The sequence below is a fragment of the Hippichthys cyanospilos genome, chromosome 15 (assembly GCF_059441005.1).
Source record: "Hippichthys cyanospilos isolate Australia breed blue-spotted pipefish chromosome 15, RoL_Hcya_1.0, whole genome shotgun sequence".
In the NCBI taxonomy this organism is placed as follows: domain Eukaryota; kingdom Metazoa; phylum Chordata; class Actinopteri; order Syngnathiformes; family Syngnathidae; genus Hippichthys; species Hippichthys cyanospilos.
The window spans coordinates 5383900-5404644 of NC_142383.1; the positions used below are offsets into that span (position 1 = coordinate 5383900).

At 37.7% G+C, this 20745-nt stretch overlaps 1 protein-coding gene across 2 annotated transcripts in view; it reads left to right on the forward strand.

Moving 5' to 3' along the window:
* Positions 1 to 9301, forward strand: part of wdr7 (WD repeat domain 7) — a 69713-nt gene extending 60412 nt beyond the window's left edge. For both annotated transcript variants that reach the window (XM_088435135.1, XM_088435136.1), the window contains 6 exons: positions 1005 to 1122; positions 1245 to 1394; positions 1568 to 1650; positions 2751 to 2850; positions 5029 to 5133; positions 6556 to 9301. In XM_088435135.1, the coding sequence (XP_088291261.1) occupies positions 1005 to 1122; positions 1245 to 1394; positions 1568 to 1650; positions 2751 to 2850; positions 5029 to 5133; positions 6556 to 6759 (760 nt within the window). In that variant the 3' untranslated portion in view covers positions 6760 to 9301. The remainder of the gene's footprint in view (positions 1 to 1004; positions 1123 to 1244; positions 1395 to 1567; positions 1651 to 2750; positions 2851 to 5028; positions 5134 to 6555) is intronic.
* The last annotated feature ends 11444 nt before the right edge of the window (positions 9302 to 20745 follow it).

Below are 20745 nucleotides of genomic sequence, written 5' to 3' on the forward strand. Positions count from 1 at the left end.
CTCTTCACTTCATATATTTGCAAGTCTCTCTAGCTCTCTCTCTCTGTCTCTATGGCTCCATCACGTTCTTTCTGTCTCCCTCTTTTCTCACTCCGTCCTTCTCTTTCCTTCCCTTCTCTCCTTCCCTTCCTCTCTCTCGCACGCGCTCTCTCATGCTCTGTTTCACTCACTCACTCACTCACTCACTCACTCACTCACTCACTCACTCCTATTTCCAAATTTGGACCATTTCATACCTTTTCATAAATCGCTTTATGTTATTTCCCCAGGAGTTATCTTTGCAAATGACTGAAAAAGCTAATGTGTTGAAAATGATTTGCCCTTTTTTGATGATGCCATGTGCAATTTGTCAATTTTTAAGACATAAGAATTCTGCTCGACTCGAGCAATATGGACATGCTTTGATCATTATGTGTAGAATCATAATGAAAATCCATTTTTAAAAACCTCCATCCATTATAATAGCCGCTTATTCTCTCAAGGTTCGAGGACGTTCTGGAGCCCATCCCAGCTATCTTCCGGCAGTATGCTGCCAGCCAATCACAAAGACAAACAACCATGCTCACAAACGCAGAAGGACAAATTAGTTTATTTATTTGTTTAATATTAATGAACATTTCTCTAATTGCACCAGAAATAGCCAAGAGACTACATTTCATCTGCAGTACCAACTGGTGTTTCAGTGTCTTGCTCAAGAATACTTCGACATGGCCACAATGGTCGGGGATCAAACCCACAATCTCTCGGTTGGAAGACGACCACTTTACAGATGAGTCATGCCGTTAGAGCTACTGCTGATTTTTTGGGGAATGTGGGAAGAAACCCTAGTAACCAGAATGCAGGCATGGGTAAAACATGGACACCACATCGCAGGGCCGGAGTCAGAAGCAAACGTACGACCTCTGCACTGTGAGGCGAATGCGCTGTCTCGAAAATGAAGAATAATACGTCCCAACATCACCTTATCAATCAAAACTACTCTTCCTCCATTTTTCCATTGACAGTATTACCATGGGTTTGCCGCTCAACCCACCTGCAGATTCGGCTCGCTCAGCCCGACACGCCCTCTCTCTTATTGCCACTGCCCGGCCGCCAGCCTTCATCACCACTATTGCAAGAGAGGTGAGACCAAATGAATTCAAAGTGCCTGTGGATGTTGACACAGATCTATGTATAAAGGAACGGACCTTAGAATAGAAATGACATTGATTGTATTGATATCACATTTGGGTTCTATTTTGCAGGTCCATCGATACAATGCAGCCCAGGCTAACTCTCAGTCACAGCAGAACGTTCACACCACCACTCTCGCTCGAGCCAAGACTGAAATATTAAGAGTGATAGACATCCTGATAGAAAAGATGCCTGGAGACGTTGTAGACTTGCTTGTCGAGGTAATCATATTCAGCAGTTTTCTACTTTAACCAATGATAGTCAGCACAAAATGAGATTTTACATTCTTCTCTAGGTTTCCATGACCATCAACATTTTTATTGATTATGTAATTTTCTTTTACAATATACAAAGGCACACAGCTTCCATCTTTATATCATTTTCTCATCCTTAGGTGATGGATATCATCATGTACTGCATTGAAGGGTCTTTAGTGAAGAAGAAAGGGCTGCAAGAGTGTTTTCCTGCAATTTGCAAGTATGTTTATGTGAGGATGAAGGAACTGCATATTTGTTATGGCAGTAGTCCCCAACCATTGTATCGGTCCTCACAAATACTGCAAATGTGGAACATATGTCAAACAACTCGCCCACTTCGTCAATTAACGAGGAGCAATATTAGTAAGGCTAGGTGATTATAAAATTGAGAATTGTGACCAGCTGCATGAATATTTTGTTCAGGTTTATGTTGTAAACCTGCTCAACGGCAGTCAAAAGAGTCAAGTTTTTCCTTCTAGTTTGCATTTTGAAATGAATAGCCACGAAATGAAAGAAGTAAACTGAAAATAATAATAACAATGACACAAAGCTGATAGACAGCCATGATGACTTGGCATCTGTGAAGGTTTTTTGAAGCGGTTGTGCAAGGAATGTTGCCTGCCCGTGTAAACATTATTTAGCAGTTGGGCCACTATTAAATAGTTGTTTGGCCACCACACTAGAGCAGCAATCAAGTGTCCTAATTTGATAATGCACATTTACAAGTTTATAAGATGTTAATGCTGCATTATAACTTTGAAATGTTTTATTTTCTTGTACAATTAGGCGTGTTCAATTTAAATTTTGTTCTACATTTGTTTTAGTGTTGGATGAAACGTGGATTAACTTTTAAAATTAGTAATTTTTTGTTTAAGTATTTTGCCTATGTTTATAAAATGTGGTTGTATACCATAGGTGTTAAACTCCAGTCCTTGAGGGCCGGTATCCTGTGTGTTTTACAATGTTCTCTCCCCAACACACCTGATTCAAATGATTAGCTCATTAGTAACCTCTACAGGAGCTTGAAAATTATCCTAATTATTTTAATCAGGTGTTTTTGAGAGAGAAGGTTAGAAAACGCCGGACACCGTCTATTGAGGACTGCAGTTCAACACCTATGTTGTATACAACATGTTTTCTGTCTCAATGCCTTAAAACTGGCAAGTTAAACGCAAGAATGCAAAGTCGGTTGCACCTCACCCGGTACACAGAAAGTATGTACGTCTCTCAACTGGCACGTGACAGAAAAAAGGTTGGGGACCACTTTATTACTGTGTCACGTTCAGTGTCTTTATGTCTACTTATTGGGAACTTCTTCAGGTTCTATATGGTGGGTTACTGCGACCGCAGCCACCGTATTGCTGTCGGCGCTCGTCAAGGTTCGGTGGCCCTTTATGATGTTCGCACTGGAAAATGCCAGGTATGTTAAATGAGACATGTTCACCACACAAATATTTGAGGATTTTAAAAATTCAGCTGACCAATCAAACTTCCACCTCTTTATCATATCCATGCCTCCATCGTGCCAATTCCACATCTGTTCCTTAACTGCCGTAATTCTCCAAATATAAGATGCATTTTTTTTTCAATGAAGTTTAAAAGTATGGGTACGTCCTATAAACGGTAACTAAAAAATTCTTTTTTTGTTTTTGTTTTCGACACCCTTCGAGAAAGATTTATGTCAGCTTCATAAGCTGAGTTTAGACGCAAAGAGGTGCATTTTATATCGGATGTATTCTTACTTGCAATAATTACCGTAACGGGGAAAGAAAGCAGGTGGACATCAAGTGACTGTTAGCTACAAGTGCCTGTTGCCGCTCTTTTTACCTGGCATTATTTACAATAAAAGAAGCGAGCAGGCTGAACCTCTGTCCGAGTCCATCCTTCTTCACACAGAGGAATAATACTAAAACTGAGATGATCATATAAAAGTTATGATGTCTCCAGCTGATTCAATGAAGAGTTGCAAGGTAAGTAGTCCCGTGCTCCTGTTAGAGAACGCGGAAGGTATTCCATTTGATGCGTATATCAATTGCAGGCTTTTGACATGTACACACTCATAAACTTGGTGAGACACGTATGCTGTGCAACTTAGAGTATTTTTGGTAAAATGAACTCAAACCGCATGGCGAGGAAAAGGAAAAACAACTGCTTCCAGTGCATCCATTTATACTGGATCGGCGTTCACTGACACTCACATTGTTGGAAAATCTGAAACACACTCATCTTTACGCACAACAAAATAATGCATGTATATGAACACAAGATAGTATGAAGAGTTTAGGAAAACGAGATTTATTCTGTTTTGTTATAGGTTTTACATTGTTGCCAAAGTTTTTGTGTGTGGTTCTTATATTTGGGGAATTACAGTAATCAGAAATTACTCTATATTGATTTGAGTCTTCTTCTATTGTCTACTATTGTCTATTGTCATCAAGTCTACCGTGTTCTTTTTTTTTTTTTTTTGTAGTTTTATAAATGATTGATTTTTACATACAGATGTGACTACAGGTAAGTCACACCAGCACTGTCGTGCGCATCCAAAAGATGTAACATACTCTTGATAAAATAATTGACTAACAGGGGATAAAGCAATGAGAAATAGGGATTGGGATGTTGCCTAAAAGCAGGTAATGGAAACCTAGTACAGAAACATGAAATGGTTTTGAGGGGTGATTATGTGGGTCTGAAAAGACTGAGATTGGCTTGGAAGGCTGGAAAAAAAAATCTAATAATTCTAGCCAACACAACTGGGATCTAATATGAAGGAAAAGAACCAAGTAGAAAAATAAGATTTTCATTTCATTTTAGTATTATATTTTTCTTTTCTATAACCACAGATGGGCTATAATTTCAGGGTCTTGGGTGCCCAAGGCGACGTGCCTTAATCTCATCTAGTGGTGAGCGTTTCTAATCCCAGTCACTGGCAGGGTCGGATGGAGATTTCTGCGAGGGCCTTTATTGCGTTACACACCTTTCATCTGGTGGGACACTTTATTTGGTTACACACAATGCAGCCCTGCTTTATTTCGTCTTGCGGGTTGTGGTGGCGAATGGCAGCATCTGTTGGACCCCAAGCCGGTCCCTCACCTGATGGAATTATCTTGCTCAAACCAAACACTTAGTGTCAAGAAAAATCCTGAGATTTGCTGCTTCGTCTCAATGAAATTTCAACAAGGACCAACATTTGTTCTTCATCATATCTTTATTATCATAAAATGGAATTTTTTGAAGTGGGGAGTTAAGATTGTGTGACAGCTTCCAAAACCCAAAGTAATCATTGTGAAACTGTTACAAGAGTGTGAGAGATTTTTTTTAAACACAATGTTCTGTTCCGGGATGTGTTTTGCATCATAATAAAATTGATTTTAAAATATCATTCAAAATTTGTAAGTGTTCCAACTCGATAAACACAGTTACTGCCAGCAAAACTAAGAAATGGATCTTCGTCTGTTGCCGTCAACGGCAGTGAATGAGTGAAAAATTACCGGTACGTCACTGCTACCTGGTTTAATTATTTTATATTACTGCACATTAGTACAAATCGGACATCAGATTTTGAAGCTTCCATTGTGACTTTCTCTCTATTTCCATCTAGAATATCCATGGTCATAAAGGCCCAATCACAGCAGTGTCATTTGCCCCTGATGGGCGTTACCTGGCAACCTACTCCAATGCTGACAGTCACATCTCCTTCTGGCAGGTAAATAATATGCAAAAATTTCTTTTGTATTATATGCACATAAAGTTGTACGTGATTCCCTTTTATGCTCCAAAAAATAATCAGTCCATTAACAACAATGTTTAGATTATTTCCAAATAATGGTAATGAAAATAATGGTAACCAGACAAAATATAAAATTCTTAACTTCTTAACTTAGCCAATGCCAGGGACGTATTTTCACGTTTTTTTAAGGGTCCAGCTATAAAACCAAAGATACTTCAGTATTAAATCAATACTTAAGTATCTGGGATTGAATGTCTGGACTCTTAAAAAAATGTGAAAATACGTTCCTGGCATTGAATGAGTTAAGGACTTTTCTCTCTTTGGATGATGACACCATGAAGGATTTTCATATTAAGAATGACTGCAATGTAATCCCACCGTATGTTGTGACAGGAAAGGTCACCGGACCAAAGCTCCCGATCAAAATGTAATTTTCAAAATTTACACTTGATGCTTACATCAGAACTGATTTCAAATGAAAGATTTTGCTTTTTGGCCATCAATATGTTACATATTTTATCATTACATTTGTTGGAATGTGTGCCATATAGGCTTAGTGTAAATTGAGCACAAGCAACTACCATATTTCTCCGAGTACAAGTCGACCTCGCTTATAAGTCCACCCCCCCCTTTTTTTTTTTACTTCAATTTGGGTGAATTTTACAAAAACGCGAGTATAAGTCTACCCCTGACTTGTGTAGTCATGGCTGCCCAATTAACACATGGTGTTTGTTATTAAAATGACGAAATTACAGTACTCTTAGACACCTTTCTTCATCGTATATCGGATAACATATTGTTGCAGTTATGGGGGTCGGAGTGGGGCGGTAACGGGGCAAGTGCGAGGCAATGTGCGCAAATGTTACAACAATAAAACGATTTGAATGATCTTTTTTTTTTTTATTTACACAGCTGAATATTAATTTGTCAAAAGCCATAAAAGTCAACATCACCATCTGACATGACAAATTGCTCCTCCCATTTAACAAGTGGACGTCCTCTCCTATTTCCTTGTCAATCGTTCAAACATCCTTGTTACTCTTCCATGGGTAGTCATCTTCGGACCCCTCCAATGTGTTTGCAATGGAGGTCTTCAGAGATGATTTGCTGATCATCTTACTTGAGATGTTCTTTACCCAAGTGACGACTGTTGCGAGATCAGAGCGCTGTTTTTCCCCTCACCTGCCGACATCCAAGCTCACGTCTAAGGGCTAGAGGAGACAAGTCAAGCCCTTTTTTCCTTTTCATAATGAGTCATGGTAATGGTTATAAGTCGACCCCCCTAATATGGGGGTTGAAAATGAGGGGAAAACAACTCAACGTGTACACTGTGAAATACGGTACTCAAATATGGACATTGAGTAAAGCAGAATACTTTTGGAATTTGCCCCAACTTAGATGAACACCAGTCTGCTGGGCAGCATCGGAATGTTAAACTCAGCCCCTCAGCTGCGCTGCATTAAGACCTACCAGGTTCCTCCGGTCCAGCCGGCGTCTCCTGGCTCCCAGAACCACTTGAAGCTCGCCCGTCTTATCTGGACCTCCAACCGGAACGTCATCCTGATGGCACATGACGGCAAGGAGCACCGTTTCATGGTGTAAATGTGATCAAAATCATGAAATTTCACTCCACGGATAGATCGAGACAAACTCCAGCTTCAAGGTTTTTGTGGAGCCAATTGTGCAAATTTTATTTTCAAAATCATATAGATTATAACTGAGGCTAGGTTTAAAGGCTTAAAAGCAACCAAACCATTTTAATAGAATTTATTTGAAGTCTTACCTAGGAAAGAACAAATCCACTCCAAATGTAGGTATGTTTTTGTATATAGTATTATTTTATTTCCCACTGCGATGCTCATGAAGGACTTCACTTGATAATATATATATTAGCTGGAACACACAACTTACATTCTTATTTGCATTAATTTTGTTTTAGAAATGTATAACTTCGTCATTCCTCATTATTTGTTAGTTTTCCCAGCTAAGAGGTCCCAGCATTCATTTCTATTTATTTGATGTCAACCTGTATTGTTCCAGCAAATTAGGTTTTTTTTCACTGTGTTGAATTTTTACGACACCATTTTATTTTATTGCTGTATAAATCATGTCACCTGACATCTGCGTCCCGATCTATGTGGGAGTGGGATTCATTGAAATTTGAATTCTCTCATCTTTTAACTCAACCACTCATGTACTTTAGTGTAAAAAACATTGCTATTGATTGACATTCCATTATGCAATCAAAATAGGAATAAAACGCTTCCTGATGGAATTTTTGGCCATTTAAACACCCCTTAAAACCACAGCTTAGAATTAAAGTGTAATACTCGTTAAATAGACCTAAATAGAACATAGCAAATAATATTGAGAGAATGAGCTTTAGTCCCTGTCATGATTTGATAAGAAATACCACTGGAAGTTTACATATTTCAAGGAAAAAGGTGTTTTTTTTTGTTTTTGTTTTTTTTGCACATGCTTATGATTGTTTCCACTTTTCTCTATTCTAAAAAATGAAATCTCTACATGTACAGTATTAATATGAGAGCGTCCGTATAATGTAGTCTAGTATTAAACTTGCACAATGTCTTTTTTTGGCTCTTGCAACTTGGGCAAATGCAAAAACGGCTTCCTCTTCTAATCCATGTTCAAGCAAACAAATGCACTGGTTTGACTACAAAATTACAATTTAAAGCTTCTGAGCATATGTATGTGAGTTACCACTGCAGTTTTGCACTACGCATACTTAATGTTTAATAGCAACAAAAACATGATGACGGTACAAACACTGAATAAATCAGCACAGTTATGCATAGGTGAGGATGGAGGAAGCACATTTAAAACACAAAAGGAAATTGGTCATTTGTATTTCTTTTTGCAAATCATTGCGGTCTGGACCTATTTCCTCTGTTTGTTTGTTTCCCCCCCATACAGATTTTATGCACAAAGAGGAAATATTATTCATGAATATATGTGTGTTATAGAGCTATAAAGTGATGGGTTTGTGGCTAACTTTTAATTGTATTCTTATTTAGGCAGTGTGAGCTTATTCTTTAAAAATATTTTCCATTGTGTTTACCAATTACGCATCCATTCTCCCTACAGTGGTTTATTCCTCTCTATTCTCAGTCAGTTTGCAGTAGAGGTGTCAGAAAGCTTCTAACACCGATACACACCTGTAAACACAAGTGTTAAAGCTTTTCACAAGTTTCATCTCAATTTAGGCAAAGAAAAAAAAACTCCTAGACACCCCTATTCTAATGTCAGGGTCGTTTCATGTTTAAAATAGAGAGGGAGGAAGGACGAGAGAAAGAGATTTATTTTTGTTTCACAATCGGCATTTGGACAGAGGTGTGTAAAATGATTACATCTACTCTTTGGTTTTCTCCAGCATGCTCAAGTTAGAAAAAAAAAAAGCTGTTTTTTGTGACATCCCAAGGGGGGCAGACAGTGAGAAAACGAAGGCAAAAAGGAAGAGCTGAAGAGTAAGTAACAAGTGAGGAAGATCAGTCATCCAAGAAAATGAAAACATTCTTTGATGGAAGAAGTGAAGCGAAGAAGCTTGAGTGGCATGATGCAATGTGGTAGAAACCTTCAGGGTTATGACACGTGTTATAGCGTCACCTTACCTAACTCATCTGTGTTATTATGATGTGATGCACAATTTAAGTCCATTTTAGCAACTTATTTCTCCGTCGGGTAAGCTTCCTCAACTTCAGCTCAATTGTCTAGGCTAAGACAATATTATGTTCCTGCCAGTCAGAATTTTTTTTTTTTCTAGTTAGTACTGGTGAACGCAGTAAAATTTAATAGCCACTGCAGACTACAAACAATAGCCTGTTTTTACAGGTTTCTAAATGTTCAGTTTAAGTAACTTTGACTCAGTTCCAATTAAAATAACAAACATATTGTAATAGAAGCAATCAATTCGACAACATTGTATTATTCTGTACCAGTGCACCTTTTGTGGTTTGTGAGTATTGTGTTCTTGTGCCGTATGGATATTAACGTACGTGTATGTGCGTAGTGCATGCATGTGACCTCTGCAACAGCTTTGAATCCACTGTGTATCAAATACGTGTTTGGTGGTAGGTATACTGTGTTTTTGTTTTCATTGTGACTAATAAAGATGGAACAAGATGAATTGTTGCATTATTTATTTCCTTGCTTGTCATGGTTAAGTCAAGAATTAAATTCTTCACATTAAATTCTTCACATTCTGTAATCATGGAAAATTTTGTTTTCGTTTTTCAACGTAGTTTTTCACCAAAATTAAAAAAAAAAAAAGGTCACTGAGTAATCATTTAAAAACTTAATGTGCCTTTTGATGGAAAATAATAACTTTCAAGAGGAAAATAGTTCTTAACCTATGTATAATTTCTTATTAAATGCCATCGATGACATGTTTACATAGTGCAGAGTTCCGTGCTTAGACAATACACAAAAACTTTGTGTTTGAAAAGTTGCAAACCAGTTCAGGGTATACTTTTACTGTGAAAACTCCCATTTAGCTTTGTTTTTGAATTATTTGGTCAAAAGTTGATTTCAAGTGTTCATGTACTGTATATTCAGAACTATAAGCCGCACTGGTATAAAGCCACAGCAGCAAAAAAAAAAAAAAAACATTTCTGTCACAGATAAGCTGCAGGTCATACCATCAGATAATTACACAAGATTGTATACAAGAAGTTATTTTTTCTTAACTTTTTTTGACCTATTTTCAACAGACTAGACATGCCTGCATGTTTAGCGCCAACATAGTTATTGAAAATTAATAGATGAATGAATATTTTCAACAAAACACCAACAGAGTACTGCAGAATCAAATAGCAGTTCAAACTGAATACTTCAATAGTGCTTTCCTCTGTTTTCTTCTCCTTTGGTTAATTATGTTATTGAACATATAAACAAATTGCATATAACATTTTCACATCACACTTTAATACAAGATCGAATTTGGTTCATGGATATTTTTTTTATATTTTTAAAAATATTTTTTAAAGATTTGGATCACAGTCATTGATTCACATCTTTTCAGTTCTATTTCATAGTTGGCACATTGAACAGATACACACATTTGCTTTACCAGAGGATTGTCTCCTGGTGGCTAGCAAAAAAAATGCACTGGACTAAAATTCACAGGGCTCAAATCATGAGAAAAAAGGTGCGGTATACAATCTGAAAAATGTTATACTCTAAAAGCAATAAACATTATTAATACTTGACTTTAGCTCAAATTGGGTGCTACGTGAGGTTTTCAAAAGGGTTCCTGCAGGTATCAGCAAATCAAATGTAATGCTTTATAATGCCCTGGTAGGAACTATGCAGTTTTGCTTTTCATATTAAGAGCAAATTAATTGGAATATTAAGCAACTTCTTCTCACCTGTGTTATAGTGACGATAACTATTTTGCAAAATGCATACCCATTGTCATTTAGTGATGTAATTTCCCAACAGATACTAATGTCACATAGTCTATCTTCCGGAGTTACTGAATAAAATACACATAAGATACCACAAAAAAAATGCAGATCCAAAGTTTATGCAATCATACAAGGATGGCACTGCACTGGGTGTTTTAAGTCTTTTTTTTTTCTCCATCTAAAAATTCTTGCACTGTCCAGGGAATACTTGACTGAAAAAAATTCTTCACGGGAGATACATAATTGAAAAAAGGTTGAGAACAACTGCTCCATACCTCTTGAGTTGCAGGCTTTCTGTATGTGTGCAGCCAAGTGTCGACATATATTGATTAGTACACAAGTGTATCTGCTCCATCATGCAGGCATTCAATGAACAACACAAGCGAGTGTAGACAACATGTAAGACTCTTGACTGTAAAGGGTGTTAAATGAAGGAAGGTCACGGGGTCACTGTTCCTCATCACACTGTTCAGACTTTCAGTTCACTGCTGGGAAGCTTTCAACCTTTATTAGCACGCTGTAGATGATGCGTGCTTTGCTTTGTTTTGCGCCTAAACCTGGCCTTTTCCGCACCCTCGCTTAAGAATGTGTAAACTTTTTTCATCTCTTAGTGCAGTCATTCTCAAATAGTGTAGCATCTTTTTTTCAAGCACTTTAATTGCACTTTTTTCAGCTTTAGACTAACCTTCACCCTGTCTGAACACTGTAAAAAGTGGTAAACATCTGTTGAAAGTTGCTTATATTGTGTTAAGGTTACATCTTGAGATATATTTACACAATTTTTATAGATTATAATCTTATTTATAGTGTGGAGGAGTGTGAAAGGTTTTCTCTTTTCTGGGGGGATTTAAAACTGAGAAGCACTGTCTTAGTGGGACTCAAAACATGCTTTTGGATTTAATCCAAAAGGCAAGTTGTTTGAGTGTGTGTATTTTTCAAGTTATTGATGTTCCCAAAGTTTCAGCCTTCAAAATTATTTTGATGTGAAGATAAAAAAGATTAGCAATGGATCTACTGTTAATCGATGCCATCTTACAGATATTGATGGTTTACAGGGTTATGCGTGGGTAAGATCTTTTTGGAGATCCGAAAAAAAAATAGTTTGTCTGTGAAAAACAAAGTAATTACTTACTGTTATACTGTTGTGAAAGTAAGCTTTTCCAAATGCAATTTTTTGTTTACACCCGGGGTATGCATACTGCCACTAAAATGATTCAATATTGTTTTTAATGAATTATGATTTGATTTTTGATATGACTCTATAAGGTATGATTACAATTTGGTCATTTTGCATACGTTTGAATATATTTTTCAGTACCATGAATATGCCATTTCCTCTCAAATAAAAAAAGACTCGATAGCGATCATATTTGAACGTGGAACAATTCGATTTGATGCACTCGCATCTTTTCATTAAAACTTGTTACGCTTTGCTTTTTGCGGGATCTGAACTGAAGATTCAAGAGAGGATCAAGAGGTTTTTTTTGTCAAATGTAAAGTATTATTATACCACACAATGAAATTCTTATTCTTATTCAACAAAGGAAACAATGGTAATAATAATAAATAAATAATAATAAATAGTAAATTATGATGAATAGGGGAGTCTTCGGCATAAAAACAGACAAGGTGGATGTTTGCATATTTTTTTTTCCCGCATATGAGCCATTGAGCAACTCTTTCAAGTAAAATGACATAGTTTGCAAGGCAGAGTAAAACGCTTGAATTACCTCCACAGGACCTTACACAGTACATACGTTGCTGGAAAGTGATGCTAATGGGCACAGCTAAACCTACAAGTGAGAAGTTTTGAGAATTGTTTTTATGAGAATAGTATAAAAAAATGCATGTAACAATAAGTCATGTTTAGTAGTTTTCTTCAACTGCTGTATTTTGCAGGCAAAGAGTTGTTTAAATTGTTTTGGAGTCAGACACCCTTTTAGGAAATCACATTTTCAGGACCCCCATTGCAAATGTTTGTGGAAACAAAACAAACCAAAAAATCATATAAGCCAAATCTAAGTGCCTTTTTTCATTCACCTTCATATCATATTTGCCAACAAGTATATTTGTTTTATAATCAAGCTCTTTGATTGTGGTGTGGATTATGTGGGTAAATTTGACAAATTTCAAAATCAATACATTTTTTAAATGTTTTCATCTGGTTGACTTGCTTACTTTTATGAAGAGTCATAAATACAATCACAATTAATATAGAAGAAAATGAATTTGAAACAAATGTATCTAATTTTTCATTAGTACCCCAAATTATTTCACGGACCCCTGAAGTCAGGCCATGGACCCCCAGGGGTCCGCGGACCACACTTTGACAAACACTGGTTTAAAGGATCAAAGCAAACTATTAGAATAGTCGTTGAAACTTTTTATTTTTGATGATTTTATGTTCAATCCAAGCTTGCTATCTACTACAAGCTTTGTGGATAATAGTTATAAAAAATGCAATTAATTGCGATTACCTATAGAAATGTTTTTGATTCTATTCAATGTTTTATTTTTTGTCAGCACAATAAATGATTCAATCTTGAATCTTGAAGGACAAAGACATAATACGAACACTAACCAGGGTTGCAATTTAATCACGTCATGCTAATGGCCTCATTTCCTTTTTAAATTGCTATTTTTGTCGATTAATTGATGGATTGGAGACTTTGAAATGTTTCTTTTAATGCCCATGCCAGCCAGTGTTTAAAACTAGAACCTGTCAGCCACTTTGGAGCATCCTTGGTTTTCCACTTTTCTATTGACGTCATTTTACGTCATCATGCTCAGTGTAAATTTAGAAAAGTGAATTTTTTTGTTTAGTTTTTTTTTAATTACAGTGCAGAAAAGTACTGAAGTTATTTTTTTTAATGATTCATGTACTTGTTTGGTCACAAATTGGTAACAATGGGCACAAGACCTCATCTTGGGTGTTCAACCATGCTGGGATTTTTTTAATACCCCCTCCGGTGGTTTGAAGTCAGCACTGGGATGAAAAGCCTCACTGCAGGCTACATGGAGACTTTTATAGCTACAAACGATTTTAAGTGCAGCGCTTATCTGCCATTCTCAGAGTCTCCTGACCCATCTCATCTTGGCATCCAGTCTTCTTTAATCCTGAGAAAGAATCCGTGCATACTTAAACGTGGGACAAAGTCCTCGTGTGTCAACGTTTAAAACGAATACGAAAGAAAGTCGATGTTAAGTGCGGGGCGAGGAGGAGATCAAAAGGAGACTATATGTGTGTTTAGCGCCGACAAGCTTGGAGTTTGTTCCTGAAGTTGGTGAGGATGAAGAGAAAGTGGAGCGAGAGGAAGACCAGATGAGAGAAGTGGAGCGGGTGGGCTTTAGATTTCGATTAGTTAAGAGCAGAGAGGCTGTGATTCTGCTCAGCTGGAAAGCAGAAGTATCGACGTGAAGTCAGAGAACCTCGGTTTCCCCTTGCTTCCCTCCCCTATAGTCCCTCAGGTGGGCATTAAAACCTAGCCGAGCGATGGACGACGGACGGGTGGAAACCCCGAGAGCCCAGCCGCAGCTTTGATTCACCAGGGTTTCTCACATCAACTGCTGGGAGCACAGGGGGTGCTGCCTTCTTTTAAAACCGGCGTGCCGTCAAAAATTAAGCACTTCTGCTTTACTTTTCAATTATCGCTTCTTTGTTTAGCCGCCGTGCGGCTTATAGTCGGATTAACATAACAGCGTTTAAAGTGCTGCGGAGGAGATGAGATGTTTTTGAACAGGCTCTGGAGCTTATTACATGCCATCAAAGGAGTGATTCGGCCCGCAAAACAGAAATGATACGGTAGTGTTTCAATTACAGTGGACCCCCGTGTTACGGCATACCTGGCACACACTATTTTCATGTTGGGACGTGGAATACTGAGTTTTTTCGTCCCCTCTTTACCGTATTTTCCCGGCTTTGCGACAAAAGCAACTGTCATGACCCTAGGAGGTTGGCTGTATTTGTGTTGTTTTACCTCCATCTGCTGGCGTTTTTAGGTCATAGCACTTATTTATTTTTGAGGTCAAACTGCTTCCATGCAACGCGTGACTACAATGCTGGTCTGCTATTGGTCAGCGCCTTCTCACGAAGATGCTGGCCTGCTATTGGTGGGCCTCAATTGTTTCAAAATGGCGGAACGGTAAAATTTTGTTCGATTGTGAGAGGTTACAAAACCCTATCTATAGTGCATTTTACTGCTTAATTCAAAGTTGAAAGGGTTAGCCATGGGTCCCAAGATTGCTAGTGATGTTAAAGACAGACGTAAGAGGATGATTTATAAGGAAATGAAGCTGGAGATAATCAAGAAATACGGAGCACACTAACCTTTCTCGGGAATATGGGCATAACAAGCGCCAATCAAAGGTAAACAAATTCTTTCTATATTTTTAATTGATGATGTTTTGTGGTTGTATACATGTATGTGATATATGCGTATCACTTACTATACTATCTTGGAACCAATTTTTAACGTGTGTACAATTTTGATGTTTTTACCTGGGGTTCTAAATGCATCAGCTATTTAACATAGGTTTGGATTGCCCGTCATACGGTGAATTCGTCTTACAAGGCCAACCGTGGAACAAATTAATCTCATAACACGGGTGCCCACTGTACTTGAATAAAACGGCAGTGTGAGGAACATTCTTCCCTGACACGTGCCCGTGTTCCCCCTTGAGGACAGAATTCTGACCCCTGACCTGTTCATTATATGTCAGCACATATCGTATGTTGTGTGTGCGTGTGTGACTGACGTGTTTCTACAACAAGCCATCTGTTCCTCCACACTGTGTTGGGAATAATGCATTACAAAAGTAATGTAATTAATTTGTGTGTAAGGCATTACTTCCACAAAAAAAATAGACATTTTTAACCTGAAAGTTGTGTTTTTTCTCCAAATTTGCCAAACGACAAGTTGAATACGGACAATACCTACACAATATGGACATACGCCCATTACTTTCAGTTGGTTAGATAAAGACAAGAATAATATAATAGTTAGGTGCACTTTGTGCGTGAGACCTAAAGAGCTGTCCAAGTTGCCAAATAGCACCAGTAACTTGCCAAACCATTTAGAGCAGAGTCATAGTAATGTAAAGTTAGCGAAAAGAAAACAGATGGAGGATTTAGAATGGGGATCAAACAAATGAGGCCATAAGATCGTTCTCTCACTCAGGGATGCCACTTTGACTTCAAGAGGTTAGGAGACTCGTTGCAGAGTATGTCATGCGTAGAAGATATGCTGCCGTTTTCCACAGTGGATTTGCAATAACTAGCAATAATGACAAGGTAAGCTAACGCAAATTGTCACAATTCCTATTATTAATAGTCTATTCATAGTTGTGGTCAATATGTATCAAGATGAAGCATATAAAACTCATGTTAAACAGGACAATAAACACAATAATGATGATGTAGGCTAGTTGCTAATGTTAGCCCCACCGAAACCATCTATTTTTAAAATGTCTGTCCTTAATCTAGCCGACTGAACTTGAATTTGAGTATTAACATTGAAATTGTGGAATGCACAAACTGTTTCTGCCTACAGCATAAACAATGCATCACTATGCTGTGAAGCTAAGTAATACAGTAAAGGGATTAAAAAACACAATGATTTTGTATCTCGTCTTTAAAAGTTTACAATAGAACACAGATGAAATGATTCCTACTGTTTTTAGACTCCAGCCAACCTTCCGCTGGATGTATAATGAGCGTAATGAGCTATATTTAGAATGGCAAATTCATATTTCCAGTTATGTTGGTCAGAGTAATCTATGGGTAATGCAATATTAGTGTAATGCCTTACATTTCAAATACAGTATTATTGTCATATCAATACTTTGAAATAAGAGTAATAAGTAATAAATAACCCATTACACCTTTGAGGTAACTTGCCCAACACTGCCTGCACGCATAAGCGCTTGACCCTAGCATTGCTTAAATGAGACTTTACACGGATCTGATCAGCTGGATTGGCAGATATTTTTGATTGCTATGCCAAATCAGTTGCCAAATTACCTGTACGCTTCAGGGATGTGATGGTACATCACAGTACAGAGGTTCCGGCTCCAGCCTTCCTGTGTATAATTTGCATGTTCTCCCCATGCCTGTATGGCTTTTCTCCTGGTTTGATATATTGGACACTCTAAATCACAGGTGTCGAACTCCAGTCCTCGAGGGCCGATATCCTACATGTTTTCAAACCTTTTCCCTCAAAAACACCTGCTTCAAATGATTGGGATCATTTTGAAGCTCCTGCAGAGCTTGCTAATGAGCTAATCATTTGAATCAGGTGTGTTGGGGAAAGAAAACCGGAAAACATGCAGGATGCCAGCCCTCGAGGACTGGAGTTCGACACCTATGCTCTAAATTGTACTTGGTGTGTTTGTTTTACTGCATCTCATTGATGCCTGGGTGTATGATTTACCAATACAGCAAGTTGTGTTTGTGAGTGGAAATGGTCATTTGTGTGCCCTGCGACTGGCTGGCAACCAGTTCAGAATGTATCCTGCCTAGTGACATCCGGTATAGGCTCCAGCAGATAAGAGGTCAAAATGATGGATGGACATATGGAGGGACTTCAAGGATGCTGCCTTTGGAATTAATCAAAGGTTACCTTTATTTTAGAAAATATTTTGGTGAGCAAAGCTTTTTGAGTTTCCGGCCCACTGTTTGTGTTGCAAAAAGTAAATTTTTATTCAGTAAAAAAAGGCTTATAATAATAAAAAAAAAAAAAAATATATATATATATATATATATATATATATATATATATATATATATATATATATATATATATATATATATATATATATATATATGTGTATATGTGTGTGATTGTGTGTTCGTGTATATATTTTTTTTCTATTGCCGTGCCTTGCTCTTTACTAGGATTCTCAGTCAATACTGTCCATCTTTCATTTCACTTCTCAATTCCTCTTATTTTATGTCCAAGGTTTGAATTTTAATTCAGGATTAAATCTCTCACCGCCCACTTAAAGATCTTCATCCCTACAAACGGTTTTAAGTGTTGCCCTTATCCACTCACATCTTTTCTCAGCGCCTCCTGACACATCTCAACATGTCAGCCGCCGACCAGCTAAATTCTCATTAATCCCGAGAAAGTATCTGTGCATACTTAAACATGGGACAAAGTCCTCGTATGTCAACGTTTAAGATGAATACGAAAAGAAAATCAATGTTAAGTGTCGGGCGAGAAGGAGATCAAAAATGTTACTGTATGTGTGTGTAGCTCTGACAAAATTGGAGTTTGTTCTTGAAGTTGGTGAGGTTGGGGAATTGGTGTGTGTGTGTGTGTGTGTGTGGGGGGGGGGGGGGGGGGGGGTGTTCAATTAGTGAAGACCATTTATGACCCAGTAAGTATGTTCTAATATTATTAGCTCAAGGATGTAGGGTATGCCCCCTTTTGGGTAAATTAGGAACGGGCAATGGTGGCGCCTGCTGTCAACACCTTGTTTTGTTGTTGTTGTTTTTTTTAACTCGCGTTGTAGTCAAGATTCTACAACTTTGCAAAGTTTCACAGATTTCAGATATCTGTTAATAAAAAGGCTTTATGATACCAAAATTCCTTGTTGGAGAGGTATTCATATAGTTATACAAATAACTTATAATAACAAATAACTTAAAATATATATAGTATAGTATAGTATAGTATAGTATAGTATAGTATAGTATAGTATAGTATAGTATAGTATAGTATAGTAGAACCCAACTTTTATAAGACTTAACCATGGTCAATACTTAACACCACATCTGTGGTAGAATTGTCAAAGAGATATCTCATTAAAGTGATAATAAACAATATTTGAAAGAGGCATTACAGGTCATTTGGGTTGAATGGGTCATTTATGAAAGAAAAAAAAAGATGGATAGTAACAAATACATGAATTGTTGTAAAGTGACCTTTCAAGCTAGATTATAAATTGACCAATCACCAGAATTTCTCCTTCAAGATCTTCTGATAAGAAGCAAGATGTCATTTTGCTCGTTGAGTCGTGAAAACTGGCCTCAACTGAGCCCAGCAAGGCCTGCGCTTCACTGGAAGTTGTTCTAGGTTCTTTCGCAACTTCTTGGACGCGTCCTCATCGCACTCTAAACTTTGCTGACCAGAAAGAACCAGCATGAGAAAATAACAAAGATCAGTTTTCAAAGACACAAAGTAGAAAAGCGAGCTTGTCACCTCCATGTTCTAAATGTTCTGTCGACCAAATTCCTCAGATCTCTGAAACCGGGAAGCTCAGCAGTGGTCACGACCGCCAGCAGAATGTGACTGGCGTCAACATGGACTGGTTAAGGTTGAAGATTGGTGCGAGTGTACAGATCGATACACCCTCGGCTCAGACACAGAACTGAACACTTAGAAGAGCGACCGAGACATTGGAGAAAAAAAGAAAACGCCTCTCTAATTATTTCCAATAAACTTTGTCTTATTTTTGTTGTTTTGACGTGATAGTTTTACAATTGCTGGAATGTACTGGATGGGACAACTATCTTTACAAATAAGGACGAGAACAAAAAGAAAATGATAAGGCAGGAAACAAAAGCAGCGATATGAAATGAAAAGACAGTTGGAAATAAATTAAGTCAATTGGAATATTTGGATATATTGGAATATATTTTGTGAATGTCGGCCAGTGCTTGCACCAGCATCAAAGGCCTCACCTGTTTACTCACCACCGATAAAAACACCTATTATGGCCTGTACAGAGTATTTCTCTTTAACGTTGTTTTGACAATATAGCATATTTTCTGGACTCTGGACTTTGAGCGACAAAAAACAAATTTTGTCATGGATAACGCTGCAGGTCATAACTTAAAACATTTACGCAGAAAGATGGTATGGATGGTCCAGTTCATAAGGCGTCATCCGCATTGTAAGTTTGACTGAGAAAATACAGAGTTTTGCAAATCTATTAAAGAGACAATGTGTAAGATTTAAAACATGTATCACTACGGACAGCAGGAGGTGCTGCAGGTGCTGCATTTACCATTGTCTGTAGCATGGGATTCAACTTCCATGTAATTTAATCATGACTAGACCGGTGATTATATTTAAAACATACCGTTGCTTGTTAAGTACACATTTATTTGCAGGTTTTTGAAATGTATGATCATTTCATGTATTCCTTTTTAATAAAAAAGAGCCTACTTTGAAAATTGCATATTACAAAACATCCACTCATTTTTAAATTTACCAAACAATTCTATCAAGATTTCGTAACAATATTAATTACTTTTGGTATTAACTAGAATGTATGTTTTGTTTTTTGTTTTTTAATAGTGTTAAACACTAAGTTAAAAGGTGTTTCCAAACCTTTGACTGATATGGTAAGAAACACTATCGGGTCAGCAGCGTCGGGAGGAAAAAGAAGTAACGGGAAAGTAAAATATGTGAAGGAATACAAGAAGGATTAGATACAGGCTTGCCTAGAAGTATTGGCTTTACTATGCAACACAATGGTGGTTTGATGTGTGAAGAGAGGGGAGGTGCAGGAAGTTGAGAGAGGACCATTTAGGGAGCATGGGAGAGCGCCAGAAAGGAAAAGAGGAACGCGAAGAGATAGACGACGGACAGTAAAAACAACAGGGAGGGAAGTGAGAGGCGAAGGAGGAGTAGATGGACGGATGAGAAGTGAAGTGAGAAGACAGTTTTTAAAAAGTCAACTGGCACTTTGGATTCCCCAGACTGCATCTCACCGTTACACACACGCACACACATATATACACACGTACAAGTACGTTACGGGCTAAGTGAGTCCGACGGCCCCTTCCGTGTTGGCCTAACACTTCACTTCCTGTCCTTTGAGACGTTTAGAGAGCTGTGTACGGAGTTTTTATTTTGCAAGGCTGATTTTGACAACATGGGAATGACAGTGCGAGTAATGGTCCCGTTAGACAATACAGTATGTCTACTGTATATGTGTGTGTGCATGTGTGTGTATGTGTGTGTGTGTATAAGTGTGAGCGCGAGAAAGACTGCAATGTGGTTGTGTGTTTGTCCATTAACAGCTAATAGCATCCTCGTTTCTTCATTATCACTAATGGATGGGACTCGGTGGACACACATACACACAGGTGTACACACACACACACACATACATGAATGTATAGAAGGACGTAAGAGTGAAAGAGATCTAATTCAAA